Source organism: Lissotriton vulgaris, unplaced genomic scaffold (assembly GCF_964263255.1).
Source record: "Lissotriton vulgaris unplaced genomic scaffold, aLisVul1.2 SCAFFOLD_388, whole genome shotgun sequence".
NCBI lineage: Eukaryota > Metazoa > Chordata > Amphibia > Caudata > Salamandridae > Lissotriton > Lissotriton vulgaris.
This window is the reverse complement of record NW_028250124.1, coordinates 1106438-1124241: the sequence shown is the minus strand read 5'-3', so window position 1 is coordinate 1124241 and position 17804 is coordinate 1106438. Positions and strand designations below refer to the sequence as shown.

The 17804-nt window shown below is 47.0% G+C and overlaps 1 protein-coding gene across 1 annotated transcript in view; it reads right to left on the bottom strand.

Moving 5' to 3' along the window:
* LOC147663363 (uncharacterized) overlaps positions 1-17804 on the bottom strand; it is a 187949-nt gene that overhangs the window by 9324 nt on the left and 160821 nt on the right. The window contains exon 15 of the mRNA XM_086950499.1: positions 16351-16458. Coding sequence (XP_086806625.1) covers positions 16351-16458 — 108 coding nt within the window. The remainder of the gene's footprint in view (positions 1-16350; positions 16459-17804) is intronic.

The following is a 17804-nucleotide window of genomic DNA, read 5'->3' as shown; positions in this document are numbered from 1 at the left end:
ACTGAGCACGAGAGAACTCATTAAAGAAAATAGTGCTAACAGATTTAGGAAGACGTACCATGGAACAACCAAACTAAAAGGGCCCGTCCTCATGCGAGTGAAAGTAACACAAGACCGTACTAAGGAGGGACGAACAGGCCTAGTAACGATCAGAAGCCAGCATTTATGAAGGATAATTACACAAGCCAATGAGAAACATGGACGGAGAGTAGGCGGGGCTTCAAGTACATACTCCAACGCAGCATGCCTCGCAGCAGCGCATGCGCTGCCCAGGCGCGACCTAAAAAAACAGGCCTTAGCAGACAAACTATCGGCTCTCTACACAGACCACCAGCTGCTGAAAGGCGGAGCCACAAGCCCCGGTGAAGTGAACACCGAATGATTGAAGCCTCCAATAATATCCTTAAACTTAAAAAGAGCGCAAAAGTCAAGAACTAAAAATGCAAAAAAATTGCCGGTAAAAATAACATTTTTCAATTGAGTAGGCTGAAAGAAGGATAGATGGGCTGAGTGACGTATCTATAAACTACACATACCTTGAAACAGGGCTTTAAGTGGGATAAGCTGGAGGTCTCTCATAGGGGAGTGGTCGATTTAACTATGGGCATTGCTTAAAACACAAGCTAAAAATCTGTGCTTCCCCACTGGTATTTTGCGGCTTCTGTCCATTCATTCAGATATGTAGCACTACAAACAACATTACACCTACAACGAGCCAGGACTATTGGCTTTGCCAGTGGTTGTTAGTTGCGTAAGATAAATAAGCAACTTCTATAGATTTGTTGTATAGAAGATTGAACAAGCTTCTATTCTTGCGGGCGCGGTTGTGGCGTACGGCAAGAGCTGCCGACTTTCGAACTGGGAAAGCAGGTTCGAGCCTCACGTCGGCTCAACATCCTGTGATCCAAAACATGAATACGTCCTTGTGTAATGTAACTGGTGCTCAAGTTTGCGGAATATCGAACAGGAAAATTAGTCTCTTTGCAGTTAAATCAAAAGCAGTGAAGTATGGTACTATTGCAGTTAAGCTTATTTTCCCTTCCACCCTGAAGGTAAAAAAGTAGAGCCCGATAGGGGCCCGTTGGGGCACCTGCTTTTAAGAACTGCCGGTGCTGAGCATCGGTGAGACCTGGCCCACTTAAAGCCCTGCCTTGAAATAACTGTGAGTAGTCTGGATAACGTGAAGGAATGGGCGTGCTGTTCGTGCCATGTTGTTGTGGGCGTGCATATGCCTGCTAGCCCACAACCCGACAGAGCAGTAACTTCAGTCGAGGCACCCTGGTCGCACTGAAGCTCACTCAATGTTAGGGATAGAAGGTAACACTAGTGTTAGGGTTGGTGAATATGGATAAATGATTTGGGAGGGTCAATGTAGTGGATGAGTAGATTCCAGACTTGTAGTGTACCGGTTGAGGAAACAGTCTTCACCCCCTGACACAACACAGAGGACCTCGTTTTTACACAATAAACCGATCAGTATATTTGTATTAAACAGGCACACCTGCGTAGCATTATCCGGCCCAGGATGCCTGAAGAACTCAACCTGCCTCTGACTCTAGATATAAGATATAGACCGAAACACATTGTTACATGACAAACAGAAAAGAGAGCTGTAGAGATGTGCTGAGACAGCAATAAACATTCTTTACAGTGTAGCCTTGTTAGGGAGGGCAGGAAGTGAAAGGACACCCCAGCATAGAACCATCAGGCCCAGCCCTACTTTTTTTCTAAGAGAAGCTCCTCTTCAGACAATATCTTACCAATGCTTGATGCCTCTGGACTGACACCTGTCCACTCTACCTTGACCGCTCACTCTGCCCCAGGACAGGTGTCTGCCCAGGTCGGGTGTCTGCCCAGGTCGGGTGTCTGCCCAGGTCGGGTGTCTGCCCAGGTCAGGTATCTGCCCAGGTCAGGTGTCTGCCCAGGTCAGGTGTCTGCCCAGGTCAGGTGTCTGCCCAGGTCAGGTGCCTGCCCAGGTCAGGTGTCTGCCCAGGTCAGGTGCCTGCCCAGGTCAGGTGTGCACCCCAGGACATGTCTGCACCAAACCTGGTGTCTGACCCAGGACATATGTCTGCCCCAGGAGAGGCATCTGTCCCAGGAGAGGTGTCTTCCTCTGAACATGTATCTGCCCCAGGAGAGGTGTCTGCCCATGTCTGCAGTGCATCGCTGCCACAATACATACATGCTAAGCTCTGGGGGTCTCATTCACTATATTTTGATGCATGGCAGCACAGCAAACCTTCCTGCTGTGCTGCCATGGGTCACAATAAACGGGCATAAGGAATATGCTACTTACCAGTATGCATCTGTTCTTGGCATAGAGGGCTGCAGAGTGGTACATTATGAATAGATCGCCATCTGGTGTTGGGCTCGGATGATTGCACTTTGTTTTTCTCTTGGAGAGTCTTTTGTATCTTGGTGACTCCTCCCTTGGTTGGTAGTGCGCATGGGCATCGGCTCCATCCTTAGATTGTTTTGCCATAGTAGGGTTAGATGGAGTAGTATAGTAGAATACAGATAAGAGTGCCCATGTAAGTGTATCTAAATAAGATAATGTTGGAACAGACACAGGTTTCCGGGGAGGCTGGGAGGGCATGTACCACTCTGCAGCCCTCTATGCCAAGAACAGATGCATACTGGTAAGTAGCATATTCCGTTCGAGGCATATGGGCTGCAGATGGTACATTATGAATAGACTATACAGCAGTTCTCTCCCTAGCGGTGGTCGCCCGTGTCTGTTGCAACTGTCTGAAACAATGTTTTTAATACTGCTTGTCCCACTCTAGCTTGTTGTGTTGTGTGCACATCTACACAATAGTGTTTTGTGAAGGTGTGCGGTGTAACCCAGGTAGCTGCTTTGCATATGTCATCTAGTGGAATATTTCCCAAGAATGCCATAGATGCTCCTAGTTTACGTGTAGAGTGAGCTCTAGGAGGAACAGTTAATGTTCTCTTTGCCTTTAAGTAGCATATTTGAATGCATTTTACAATCCATCTGGCAATGCCCGCTTTGGAGATGGGATTGCCTTTATGTGTGGGAGAAAACGCAACAAATACCTGTTTTGTCTTTCTGAAAGTTTGTGTTCTTTCTATATAGTACAATATGGCCCTTCTAACATCCAATGTATGTAGGGCTCTTTCTGCTACTGTTTGTGGTTTTGGAAAGAAAACCGGTAATTCCACTGACTGATTGATGTGGAATGCTGAAATAACCTTCGGTAAGAATTTTGGGTTTGTTCTAAGAACCACTTTGTTTTGGTGTAGCTGCATAAATGGTTCTTGAATCGTAAAAGCCTGCAGTTCACTTACTCTTCTAAGTGACGTGATAGCTATGAGGAAGGCCACCTTCCATGTGAGGAATTGTATTTCACACCTATGCATAGGTTCAAAGGGTGGCCCCATTAGTCTGGTAAGCACTATGTTGAGATTCCAGACTGGGGAAGGTGGTCTTCTTGGTGGAATGACTCTTTTGAGTCCTTCCATGAAAGCTTTTATTGCAGGTACTTTAAACAGTGAGAGATGTTGCCTGTTTTGTAGGTACGCCGCTATGGCTGCGAGATGAACTCTGATAGAGGTATATGCTAGGTTACATTGCTGTAAGTGTAGTAAATAGCAAATGATTTGTTTAGTGGATGCGTCCAGAGGGTTGATGTGCTTACTGTTACAGTGTATAGCAAACCTCTTCCATTTTGCTGCAAAGCATGCTCTGGTGGTAGGACGTCTTGCTTGTTTAATGATTTCCATGCATTCTGGTGGTAAATCTAAATACCCAAACTCTATGACTTCAGGAGCCAGATCGCTAGGTTCAGTTGTTTGGGATCTGGGTGCATTATTTCTCCATGGTTCTGTGTAAGATGCATGGGTAATAATCTTAGCTTTTGATGTGGTACTTGTGAGAGTTGTAGCAGCGTGGTGAACCACGGCTGTCTTGCCCACGTGGGTGCCACTAGTATCATTGTCATTGAGTGTTGCTGCAGTTTCCGAACCAGTAACGGAATTAGTGGTAGAGGAGGGAATGCGTAAGCAAATTTGTTGGACCAATTTATCCACAGTGCATTGCCCTGGGACCGGTGGTGTGGGTACCTGGATGCGAAGTTTTTGCATTTTGCGTTCTGATGATTGGCAAACAGATCTATCTCTGGTTGCCCCCATTTTTGGAAGAATGGCTGCAGTATTTGGTCGTGCAGCTCCCATTCGTGTACTTGTTCTGACTGTCTGCTTAGGATGTCTGCTATCTGATTTTGAACTCCTGGTAGGTGTTCCGCTAACAGGTAGATCTTTTGAGGAATGGCCCATCTCCATATGTCCTGTGCTAGTCTGGACAGTTGGAAAGAGTGTGTCCCCCCCTGTTTTTGAATATAATACATTGCAGTCATGTTGTCTGTTCTGATCAGGACTGCTTTGCTTTGCTTTTTATTTGCATTTGGAAAGCTTTTAGTGCTAGAAATATTGCTAATAGTTCTAGGTAGTTGATGTGCAGTTTCTTTTGCTGCACACTCCACTTCCCCTGCACTGTGTATCTGTCCATGTGCGCTCCCCATCCGGAGACCGATGCGTCCGCTGTTATTATCACTTGTGGAATTGGCTCTAGGAACGACCGTCCCTTGGAAATGTTTTCTGTGTTCCACCACTTCAGAGAGCGATACGTCCGGTCGTCTACCAACACCAGATCTGTAATCTGACCTTGAGCCTGATTCCACTGTGTCGCTAGACACTCTTGTAGTGGGCGCATTTGTAGTCTGGCATGTGGTATTAGCAGTATGCAGGAGGACATCATGCCTAATAGTTGCATAAACACTCGTGCTGGTAGTGAGTGTTGTGGTTGAAATCTTTGTATTAACCCGACCATCTCTGTACTCTGATTGGGTTGGGGTATGCTATTGCCTTTTCTGTGTCTACTGTAGCCCCCAGGTATTGCTGAATCTGGTTTGGTTGCAGGTGTGATTTTTTGTAGTTCACCGTGAACCCTAGGTGGTGCAGCAATTGAATTGTCTTCTGTGTGTTGTGAAGACATTCTTCTTTTGACTTGGCCTTTATTAGCCAGTCGTCCAAGTATGGGAAGACATGTATTTGTTGTCTTCTTAGGTGTGCTGCCACCACAGCTAGGCATTTTGTGAAAACTCTTGGTGCTGTTGTGACACCGAAGGGAAGGACTTTGAACTGATAGTGTTGTCCTTCTAACACAAACCTTAGGTATTTCCTGTGGGCTTTGTGAATTGGGATATGAAAGTAAGCGTCTTTTAGATCCAGTGTAGAAAGAAAGTCCCCTTTCTTCAGTAAAGGGAGTACTTGTTGGAGCGTGACCATGTGGAAATGCTCCGAATTTATGTAAGCATTGAGAGGTCTGAGGTCTAATATTGGTCTTAGGGACCCATCCTTTTTGGGGATCAGGAAGTATAGAGAGTATACTCCTGTTCCTTGTTGATCCTTTGGAACCTTCTCTATTGCATGCTTTTGTAGAAGTGCTAGAACTTCTTCTCTTAACAATGTCAGATGATCTTGTCTCATTGGACGCTGTTTGGGGGGGATGTTTGGTGGGGTAGCTGTGAGTTCTAGGCAATAACCATGTTGGATAATTTGTCTCACCCACTTGTCTGATGTGATGTTCTCCCAGACAGGTAGGAACTGTGATAGACGTCCCCCGACCGGTGTTATGTGGTCTGGGGGGAGTTCTATGAAGTCACTGTTTTGGTGTTGAGGCATTGCGGTTGTTATTATTTCCGCGGCCTCTACCCTTATTGTTGTTACCTCTGTAACTGCCTCTTGAATTACCTCTGGGTGATGTTGGTGTGAAAGAGGTGGATTGCTGATTCGTTCCTGTATTCTTTGAGCCCCCTCTATAGGTGGATCTACGAAAGGAACCTCTGTGTGTTGGCTGTTGCAATGCTCCCATTGACTTAGCCGTTTCTGTATCTTTCTTCATTTTTTCTAAGGTCTCGTCTGTGCTTGAGCCAAACAGTGTCTTCTGATCAAATGGTTTGTTCAGTAGGGCTGTTTGTACTTCTTGTTTGAATCCTGAGATTCTAAGCCATGCATGTCTTCTTAGCATGACACTGGTGTTAATAGATCTTGCTGCAGTGTCTGCTGCGTCTAATGCACACTTAATGGAAGTATTGGTTATTATTTTACCTTCCTGTATTAATTGATCTGCCTTCTTCTGATGTTCTTTTGGGAGATGTGTGAGAAGTTTTTCTAACTCATCATAATGTGCCCTGTCGTAACGTGCGAGTAGTGCTTGTGTATTGGCTATACGCCAGCTATTCGCTGCCTGTGATGCTACTCTTTTGCCTGATGCATCTATTAACTTCGACTCTTTATCTGGTGGAGGAGCCTCTCCTGTAGATAATGAATTTGCTCTTTTACGAGCGTTTGAGACCACCAGCGAGTCTAGAGGTACATGCCCTTTAATAAATATTGGGTCCTTTGGAGCCGCTTTGTATTTTTTATCAATTCTTGGGTTTAACACCCTGGCTCTCACTGGGTTTTCGAATATTTCCTCTGTGAGACTAAGAAGACCCTTCAACATAGGAAGAGTACCTGATGTTCTCTGTGCATTAGGTAGAGTCTCTAACAAGAAATCCTCTATTTGAGGTTCTGTATGCATATCTAGTTTGTGATATTTTGCTGCCCTATTAATGAGCTGCACAAAACCTGTGTTATCATCAGGTGGTGAAGGCTTTGAGGGATATAGCTCTGGGTCGTTGTCCTCATCTGACCCTACATCATAATTTTCCCATGGGTCCTCCTCATCTGGGATAGTTTCGTCATCCCCTTGATGTTCTCCCTCCCCTAGATCACTGTCTACATCTGACTGAGGTGTAGCTGGTCTTGGTGTGGAGGGTGTAGGAATATTTGGTCTATTGTGAGGAATAGGAGAAGAGGGTGTGACTCTAGGTCGAGGAGAAGCAGGAGGAGTTATATTTGTCCCCATTGTTCTCTTTTTTGAAGGAAGAGGTTTATCTTCTGACTGTTCACTCTTTCTCTTCTTCGTGACCACTTTCCCAGTTTGTGGATCAATAAACAAGATCTTTTGTTTGGGATCTGTCTGTTGCTCCTGAATCGGTACCGAAGATCCTGGTTCCGAGAGCTGTTTTTGTTTTCGATCGTCAGATCTTGTTGTTTTCGACACCGAATGTCTGCTCGATTCCGACTTTCTGGGTATCGAGTGTCTTTTGGGCGATAAATCATATTTATGTTTCGACATGGAATGTTTCGATACCGAGCTTTCCCTTGTTTGTTGCCTCGGTGCCGAAGTCGATGTCGCCCTTTTCTCGGATCCAACATGGTGGGAGTCCGAGTGTTTCGGTTTCAGGTTCGGTTTCGTTGCCGGGCCCGAGGGCGGGGCGTCGGAAACTTTTTTCTGCGGTTTGACCGGGCCCGAGGGCGGGGTCGTTACCGCACGGGGTCGGTTTTTCGGTAAGGGGACGTCGTCACTCACGGTTTGTTGCTCGATGAGTTCTTCGACCTCCGACTGGTCCCCTTCCGACCCGACTGGTCCTCTTCTTCCTCGATTTGCTCGTCCCCGAACAGCTCCGGGATCGCCTCCGCCTGCATTCTGGAAACCTTGTGTCTTCGAGCTCGACGATTTCTAATCGTTAGCTTGGAGGAGAATGCTGCGCAGGCTTCGCAGTCCCTGGATTCGTGTTCAGGCGATAGACAGAGGTTGCACACCTCGTGTAGGTCCTTGTGTGGGAACTTAGCACCACACGTTGGACATTTTTTGAATGGAGTCCTTTCCATGGACTCCGGGCTTGACTGCGTCGAGAAAGGCCTCCTGTTCTTCGACGTAGATCCAAGTTTTTCTCTTCGATTTTGAATTTGCAACGCGTCGGAATGGAAATGAACGCGTTCGATAACAATACCGTCGAATTGGAAAGGGAATACGCGCCGATAAATCACTTTCTTCTGAAGTTGATCTGGAGCGTCTCGATCCTCATCCGAACCCGATGGCGGAAAAAAACAATCTAAGGATGGAGCCGATGCCCATGCGCACTACCAACCAAGGGAGGAGTCACCAAGATACAAAAGACTCTCCAAGAGAAAAACAAAGTGCAATCATCCGAGCCCAATACCAGATGGCGATCTATTCATAATGTACCATCTGCAGCCCATATGCCTCGAACATAGGCTATATTGAGAAGATACTGTCCTTCTTGCCTGCCCTGGTTCACAAACAGCAGCTGTCCGCCAACACAGACACCCTTGCATCATTTTGCCAGGGTGACCTTCGTCTGTGGAAGCTGCAATAACCCTAGGCCTGCACCTAAACATAACATGCGTCTGTGTGAACTGCAATAACCCTAGGCCTGCACCTAAACATAGCATGCATCTGTGTGAGCTGCAATAACTCTAGACCTGCGCCTAAACATAACATGCGTCTGCATGTGCTGCAATACTCTAGGCCTGCACCTAAACATAGCATGCGTCTGCACAGGCTGCAATAACCCTAGGCCTGCGCCTAAACATAACATGCGTCTGCACGAGCTGCAATAACCATAGGCCTGCACCTAAACATAACATGCATCTGCACGAGCTGCAATAACCCTAGGCTTGCACCTAAACATAACATGCATCTGTGTGAGCTGCAGTAACTCTAGACCTGCGCCTAAACATAACATGCGTCTGCACGAGCTGCAATAATCATAGGCCTGCACCTAAACATAACATGCATCTGCGCGAGCTGCAATAACCCCAGGCCTGCACCTAAACATAACATGCGTCTTTGTGAACTGCAATAACCCTAGGCCTGCACCTAAACATAACATGCATCTGTGTGAGCTGCAATAACTCTAGACCTGCGCCTAAACATAACATGCGTCTGCATGTGCTGCAATACTCTAGGCCTGCACCTAAACATAGCATGCGTCTGCACAGGCTGCAATAACCCTAGGCCTGCACCTAAACATAACATGCGTCTGCACGAGCTGCAATAACCATAGGCCTGCACCTAAACATAATATGCATCTGTGTGAGCTGCAATAACTCTAGACCTGCGCCTAAACATAACATGCGTCTGCACGAGCTGCAATAACCGTAGGCCTGCACCTAAACATAACATGCATCTGCACGAGCTGCAATAACCCTAGGCCTGCACCTAAACATAACATGCATCTGTGTGAGCTGCAATAACTCTAGACCTGCGCCTAAACATAACATGCGTCTGCACGAGCTGCAATAATCATAGGCCTGCACCTAAACATAACATGCGTCTGCATGTGCTGCAATACCCTAGGCCTGCACCTAAACATAACATGCGTCTGCACAGGCTGCAATAACACTAAGCCTGCACTCAAACATAACATGCGTCTGCACGAGCTGCAATAACCCTAGGCCTGCACCGAAACATAACATGCATCTGCGTGAGCTGCAATAACCCTAGGCCTGCACCTAAACATACCATGCGTCTGCACGAGCTGCAATAACCCTAGGCCTGCACCTAAACATAACATGCGTCTGCACGAGCTGCAATAACCATAGGCCTTCACCTAAACATAAAATGCGTCTACACGAGCTACAATAACACTAGGCCTGCACCTAAACAAACATGCATCTGCGCGAGCTGCAACAATCTTAGGCCTTCACCTAAATATAACATGCGCCTGTGCAAGCTGCACTAACCCTAGGCCTGAACTAAAACATAGAATGCGTCTGTGTGAGCTGCAGTAACCCTAGGCCTTCACCTAAATATCACATGCGCCTGCACCAACTGCAATAACGTAGGCTTGCACATAAACACAACATTCATCTGTGTGAACTGCAATAACCCTAGGCCTTCACCTAAACATAACATGCGTCTGCGCTAGCTGCAATAATCTTAGGCCTTCAAAAACATAACATGTGCCTGCAAGAGCTGCAATAACCCTAGGCCTTGACCTAAACATAACATTCGTCTTTGCGAGCTGCAATAACCCTGGGCCTGCACATAAACATAACATGCGTCTTTGGGAGCTGCAATAACACTAGGCCTAGGCCTTCACCTAAACATAACATGCATCTGTGCGAGCTTCAATAATCCTAGGGCTTTACTTAAACATAATATGCGCCTGTGCGAGCTATAATAATGCTAGCCTGCACCTAAAAATAACATGCGTCTGTGTGAGGTGCAATAACTCTGAGCCTGCACCTAAACATAACATGTGGTTGCGCAAGTGGCAATAACTCTCGGCCCTCACCTAAACATAACATGCGTCTGCGTGAGCAACCCTAGGCCTGCACCTAAACATAACATGTGATTGCGCAAGCTGCAATAACCCTAGGCCGTGACCTAAACATAACATGTGCCTGCACGAGCTGCAATAACCCTAGGCCTTCACATAAACATAACATGCATCTGTGAGAGCTTCAATAATCCTAGGGGTGTACTTAAACATAATATGCGTCTGTGCAAGCTATAAAAATGCTACCCTACCCCTAAGCATAACATGTGTCTGGGCGTTATTGCGGTAACCCTAGGCCTGCACCATAGTATAACATGCACCTGCGCGAGCTGCACTAACCTTAGGACTTCACCTAAACATAACATGGACCTGCACGAGCTGCAATAACCCTAGGCCTGCACCTATACATTGCACGCACCAGTGTGAACTGCAATACCCCTAGGTCTGCACCTAATCATAACATGTGATTGCGCAAGCTGCAATAACTCTAGGCCTTCACCTAAACATAACATATGTCTGTGTGAGCTGCAATAACCCTAGGTCCTCACCTAAACATAACATGCGTCTGTGTGAGCTGGAATAACGCTAGACCCTCACCTAAACATAACATGCATCTGCGCGAGCTGCAATAACCCTAGGCCTGCACTTAAACATAACATGCGTCTTTGTGAGCTGCAATAACCCTAGGCACTCAGCAAAGCATAACATGCGTCTGTGTGAGGTGCAATAACCCTAGGCCTGCACCTAAACATAACATGGGTCTGCGCGAGCTGCAATAACCCAAGGCCTGCACATAAACATAACATGTGTCTTTGTGAGCTGCAATAACCCTAGGCCCTCACCTAAACATAACATGTGTCTTTGTGAGCTGCAATAACCCTAGGCCCTTATCTAAACATAAAATGCATATGTGTGAGCTGCAATAACGCTAGACCTGCCCCTAAACATAACATGCATCTGCGCGAGCTGCAATAACTCTAGGCCTGCACCTAAACATAACATGCATATGTGTGAGCTGCAATAACTCTAGGCCTGCACCTAAACATAACATGCGCCTGAGTGAGCTGCAATAACCCTATGCCTGCACCTAAGCGTAACATGCGTCGGTGTGAGCTGCAATAACTCTAGGCCTGCACCTAAACATAATATGCATCTGTGTGAGCTGCAATAACTCTAGGCCTGCACCTAAACATAACATGCGTCTGTATGAGCTGCAATAACCCTAGGCCCTCATCTAAACATAAAATGCATCTGTTTGAGCTGCAATAACTCTAGGCCTGCCCCTAAACATAACATGCGTCTGCACGAGCTGCAATAACTCTAGGCCTGCACCTAAACATTGCACGCGCCTGCGTGAACTGCAATACTCTAGGCCTGCACCTAAACATAGCATGCGTCTGCACAGGCTGCAATAACCCTAGGCCTGCACCTAAACATAACATGCGTCTGCACGAGCTGCAATAACCATAGGCCTGCACCTAAACATAATATGCATCTGTGTGAGCTGCAATAACTCTAGACCTGCGCCTAAACATAACATGCGTCTGCACGAGCTGCAATAACCATAGGCCTGCACCTAAACATAACATGCATCTGCACGAGCTGCAATAACCCTAGGCCTGCACCTAAACATAACATGCATCTGTGTGAGCTGCAATAACTCTAGACCTGCGCCTAAACATAACATGCGTCTGCACGAGCTGCAATAACTCTAGGCCTGCACCTAAACATTGCACGCGCCTGCGTGAACTGCAATACTCTAGGCCTGCACCTAAACATAGCATGCGTCTGCACAGGCTGCAATAACCCTAGGCCTGCACCTAAACATAACATGCGTCTGCACGAGCTGCAATAACCATAGGCCTGCACCTAAACATAATATGCATCTGTGTGAGCTGCAATAACTCTAGACCTGCGCCTAAACATAACATGCGTCTGCACGAGCTGCAATAACCATAGGCCTGCACCTAAACATAACATGCATCTGCACGAGCTGCAATAACCCTAGGCCTGCACCTAAACATAACATGCATCTGTGTGAGCTGCAATAACTCTAGACCTGCGCCTAAACATAACATGCGTCTGCACGAGCTGCAATAATCATAGGCCTGCACCTAAACATAACATGCGTCTGCATGTGCTGCAATACCCTAGGCCTGCACCTAAACATAACATGCGTCTGCACAGGCTGCAATAACACTAAGGCTGCACTCAAACATAACATGCGTCTGCACGAGCTGCAATAACCCTAGGCCTGCACCGAAACATAACATGCATCTGCGTGAGCTGCAATAACCCTAGGCCTGAACCTAAACATACCATGCGTCTGCACGAGCTGCAATAATCCTAGGCCTGCACCTAAACATAACATGCGTCTGCACGAGCTGCAATAACCATAGGCCTTCACCTAAACATAAAATGCGTCTACACGAGCTACAATAACACTAGGCCTGCACCTAAACAAACATGCATCTGCGCGAGCTGCAACAATCTTAGGCCTTCACCTAAATATAACATGCGCCTGTGCAAGCTGCACTAACCCTAGGCCTGAACTAAAACATAGAATGCGTCTGTGTGAGCTGCAGTAACCCTAGGCCTTCACCTAAATATCACATGCGCCTGCACCAACTGCAATAATGTAGGCTTGCACATAAACACAACATTCATCTGTGTGAACTGCAATAACCCTAGGCCTTCACCTAAACATAACATGCGTCTGCGCTAGCTGCAATAATCTTAGGCCTTCAAAAACATAACATGTGCCTGCAAGAGCTGCAATAACCCTAGGCCTTGACCTAAACATAACATTCGTCTTTGCGAGCTGCAATAACCCTGGGCCTGCACATAAACATAACATGCGTCTTTGGGAGCTGCAATAACACTAGGCCTAGGCCTTCACCTAAACATAACATGCATCTGTGCGAGCTTCAATAATCCTAGGGCTGTACTTAAACATAATATGCGTCTGTGCGAGCTATAATAATGCTAGCCTGCACCTAAAAATAACATGCGTCTGTGTGAGGTGCAATAACTCTGAGCCTGCACCTAAACATAACATGTGGTTGCGCAAGTGGCAATAACTCTCGGCCCTCACCTAAACATAACATGCGTCTGCGTGAGCAACCCTAGGCCTGCACCTAAACATAACATGTGATTGCGCAAGCTGCAATAACCCTAGGCCGTGACCTAAACATAACATGTGCCTGCACGAGCTGCAATAACCCTAGGCCTTCACATAAACATAACATGCATCTGTGAGAGCTTCAATAATCCTAGGGGTATACTTAAACATAATATGCGTCTGTGCAAGCTATAAAAATGCTAACCTACCCCTAAGCATAACATGTGTCTGGGCGTTATTGCGGTAACCCTAGGCCTGCACCATAGTATAACATGCACCTGCGCGAGCTGCACTAACCTTAGGACTTCACCTAAAGATAACATGGACCTGCACGAGCTGCAATAACCCTAGGCCTGCACCTATACATTGCACGCACCAGTGTGAACTGCAATACCCCTAGGTCTGCACCTAATCATAACATGTGATTGCGCGAGCTGCAATAACTCTAGGCCTTCACCTAAACATAACATATGTCTGTGTGAGCTGCAATAACCGTAGGCCCTCACCTAAACATAACATGCGCCTGTGTGAGCTGGAATAACCCTAGGCCCTCACCTAAACATAACATGCGTCTGCGCAAGCTGCAATAACCCTAGGCCCTCACCTAAACATAACATGCGTCTGTGTGAGGTGCAATAAGACTTGGCCTGCACCTAAACATAACATGGGTCTGCGCGAGGTGCAATAACCCTAGGCCTGCACTTAAACATAACATGTGTCTTTGTGACCTCACCTAAACATAACATGCGTCTTTGTGAGCTGCAATAACCCTAGGCCCTCATCTAAACATAACATGCATCTGTGTGAGCTGCAATAACTCTAGGCCTGCACCTAAACATAACATGCATCTGCACGAGCTGCAATAACCCTAGGCCTGCACCTTAACATAACATGCGCCTGCGTGAGCTGCAATAACCCTATGCCTGCACCTAAACGTAACATGCGTCTGTTTGAGCTGCAATAACCCTAGGCCCTCATCTAAACATAAAAAGCATCTGTGTGAGCTGCAGTAACTCTAGGCCTGCCCCTAAACATAACATGCGTCTGCACGAGCTGCAATAACCCTAGGCCTGCACCTAAACATTGCACGCGCCTGCGTGAACTGCAATACCCCTAGGTCTGCACCTAATCATAACATGTGATTGCGCAAGCTGCAATAACTCTAGGCCTTCACCTAAACATAACATGCGTCTGTGTGAGCTGCAATAACTCTAGGCCTGCACCTAAACATAACATGCATCTGTGTGAGCTGCAATAACCCTAGGCACTCATCTAAACATAAAAAGCATCTGTGTGAGCTGCAATAACTCTAGGCCTGCCCCTAAACATAACATGCGTCTGCGTGAGCTGCAATAACCCTAGGCCCTCATCTAAACATAAAATGCATCTGCACGAACTGCAATAACCCTAGGCCTGCACTTAAACATAACATGCATCTGCATGAGCTGCAATAACACTAGGCCCTCACCTAAACATAACATGCATATGTGTGAGCTGCAATAACTCTAGGCCTGCACCTAAACATGACATACATCTGTGTGAGCTGCAATAACTCTAGGCCTGCACCTAAACATAACATGCATATGTGTGAGCTGCAATAACTCTAGGCCTGCACCTAAACATAACATACATCTGTGTTCGCTGCAATAACTCTGCCTGCACCTAAACATAACATGCGTCTGTGTGAGCTGCAATATCTCTAGGCCTGTACCTAAACATAACATGCGTCTGTGTGAGCTGCAATAACCCTAGGCCCTCACCTGAACATAACATCCATCTGTGTGAGCTGCAATAACCCTAAGCCCTCACCTAAACATAACGTGCATCTGTGTGAGCTGCAATAACTCTAGGCCTGCACCTAAACATAACATGCGTCTGCGCGAGCTGCAATAACCCTAGGCCTGCACCTAAACATTGCACGCGCCTGCGTGAACTGCAATACCCCTAGGTCTGCACCTAATCATAACATGTGATTGCGCAAGCTGCAATAACTCTCGGCCTTCACCTAAACATAACATGCGTCTGTGTGAGCTGCAATAACTCTAGGCCTGCACCTAAACATAACATGTATCTGTGTGAGCTGCAATAACCCTAGGCACTCATCTAAACATAAAAAGCATCCGTGTGAGCTGCAATAACTCTAGGCCTGCCCCTAAACATAACATGCGTCTGCGTGAGCTGCAATAACCCTAGGCCCTCATCTAAACATAAAATGCATCTGCACGAACTGCAATAACCCTAGGCCTGCACTTAAACATAACATGCATCTGCATGAGCTGCAATAACACTGGGCCCTCACCTAAACATAACATGCATATGTGTGAGCTGCAATAACTCTAGGCCTGCACCTAAACATGACATACATCTGTGTGAGCTGCAATAACTCTAGGCCTGCACCTAAACATAACATGCATATGTGTGAGCTGCAATAACTCTAGGCCTGCACCTAAACATAACATACATCTGTGTGAGCTGCAATAACTCTGCCTGCACCTAAACATAACATGCGTCTGTGTGAGCTGCAATATCTCTAGGCCTGCACCTAAACATAACATGCGTCTGTGTGAGCTGCAATAACCCTAGGCCCTCACCTGAACATAACATCCATCTGTGTGAGCTGCAATAACCCTAAGCCCTCACCTAAACTTAACGTGCATCTGTGTGAGCTGCAATAACTCTAGGCCTGCACCTAAACATAACGTGCATCTGTGTGAGCTGCAATAACTTTAGGCCTGCACCTAAACATGACAGCGTCTGTGTGAGGTGCAATAACCCTAGGCCTGCACCTAAACATAACATGTGTCTGTGTGAGTTGCAGTAACCCTAAGCCTGCACCTAAACATAACATGCGTCTGCACGAGCTCCAATAACCCTAGGCATTCATGTACACAAGGCCTTCCTTAGGGTCGAATCGGAGAAAGGAGATACGTCTGCTTCAAACCTATAAGATGAATGGCCAGTAAAGGGCAGGCTCAGAGGACCCACCTACCACACAGTCGACAAATCAAGGGCGAGTTCCCCAGGGTTCTTTAGTTCCCTGAGCTACTACGAAGGGGAATGTGGTTCACTCACCAGCAGTATCTGCTCCGGCTCTCCTCGGACGCTGCAGGATGTCTATGGCGTACGTCTCGCCTGCTTCGTTGATGCCGACTGATGCCTCCGAGGTCTTCCCTTCAGGCCCTGATGTGGAAACACAGGCATCAGTACACACGACTTCAAGGGTTTAAAAACGTAATGCGGCGCCCTTAAAAGCGGTCTCTCAGTTTACTGGTTTACGGATGCGCCTTATTTTCTATTCAGAATATTGTATATGCAGCCTTACGACTCTCTCGTGCACTATAGAACACGTCACTTGTCACTGGGGTCGCCGTTTCACCTGAATTGTTTAGCACTTGTTGCGATGGTGTCCTGAGTTTACTTTTAATACTTGTCATGGCATGTTTCTGTCAGCCTGGCTCACTTTGGAGGCATCGTATATTTATTTTTTAGCAGGCTTACAGGTGCTTGACATGCACACTGGTGGGGTTGAGATGTGTGTAGGGCCGGGACATGAGTACTGTGTTCCAGGGGAAGCCTCTATTATTAAGATGCAGCAAAGATAAGGATAATGATGGGGCATTTCAAACATCTTTGAATCTGCATGGTAAATATCCTCGAGTCATAGTGATGAAGAAAGGACTACAGGAGGGTCTGACTGCATATGGGACCGTCCTGGAAACTGTTTGAACTCAGCCAGGCGTGGGACGCCAGCCGTGAGCGTCTTGTGTTATTGAAGGATTTCAGACAGGTATCCTGGATTATAGGGAAGAGATTTGACCTCAGGCACAGGGTCTTGAAATATGATCTTCCTTCATACAGGGGCGGTTCCTGTAAGAGGCCGTAAGATGCGTCACCCCCCAGTATTTGTTTCCCCTGTTTTAAAAATGTTAAGTATATTTGAAGTGTTTTTTCCCCCTGGCCAATATGTTATTTCAGCGGTGCTGCTGCGTGCTGGGTCGGGTGCACACTGTAGACGGATGCATTTCACTCATGAGTATGCGTTACGCGGGCATGGGTGGGGCTTGCTGATTGACAGCAGCCAGGCTGGCTGGGTCTGAACGTGAGTACAGTGTCAGTGTGCAGGTCGGTTTGGGCGGCTCTTTTTCTTCGAGCAATCCGACATGCGCTCTTGACGCCTCTTCTCGCTGACTACCATTAGTGAGCCGAGGATCACAGCCCCAGCTACCCGGCCTCCTAGGGAGCGCTGGTTGTGCCTGCTCCAGCCAATCCTGGTTCTGCTTTCATACGGTTTTCTAATCTGAACAGCATGAGAGCAGCATCTGCATTAACTCAAGAGACGCAATCACAAGTAAGTTTTAAAGCTACAGACATATAGATAAATGTCCTGTGAGCTGGCTGCAGGCGCTTGCTCTGGGGTCCTGGGACTGAGACGCCTGCTTCCAGTAACCCTGCTAAGCTGTGAAGGGCCCGGGTGAGGTTTGCTTCTGACCCAAGGGAGAGCCCTTTAAATTTTGGCGATTGCTTTG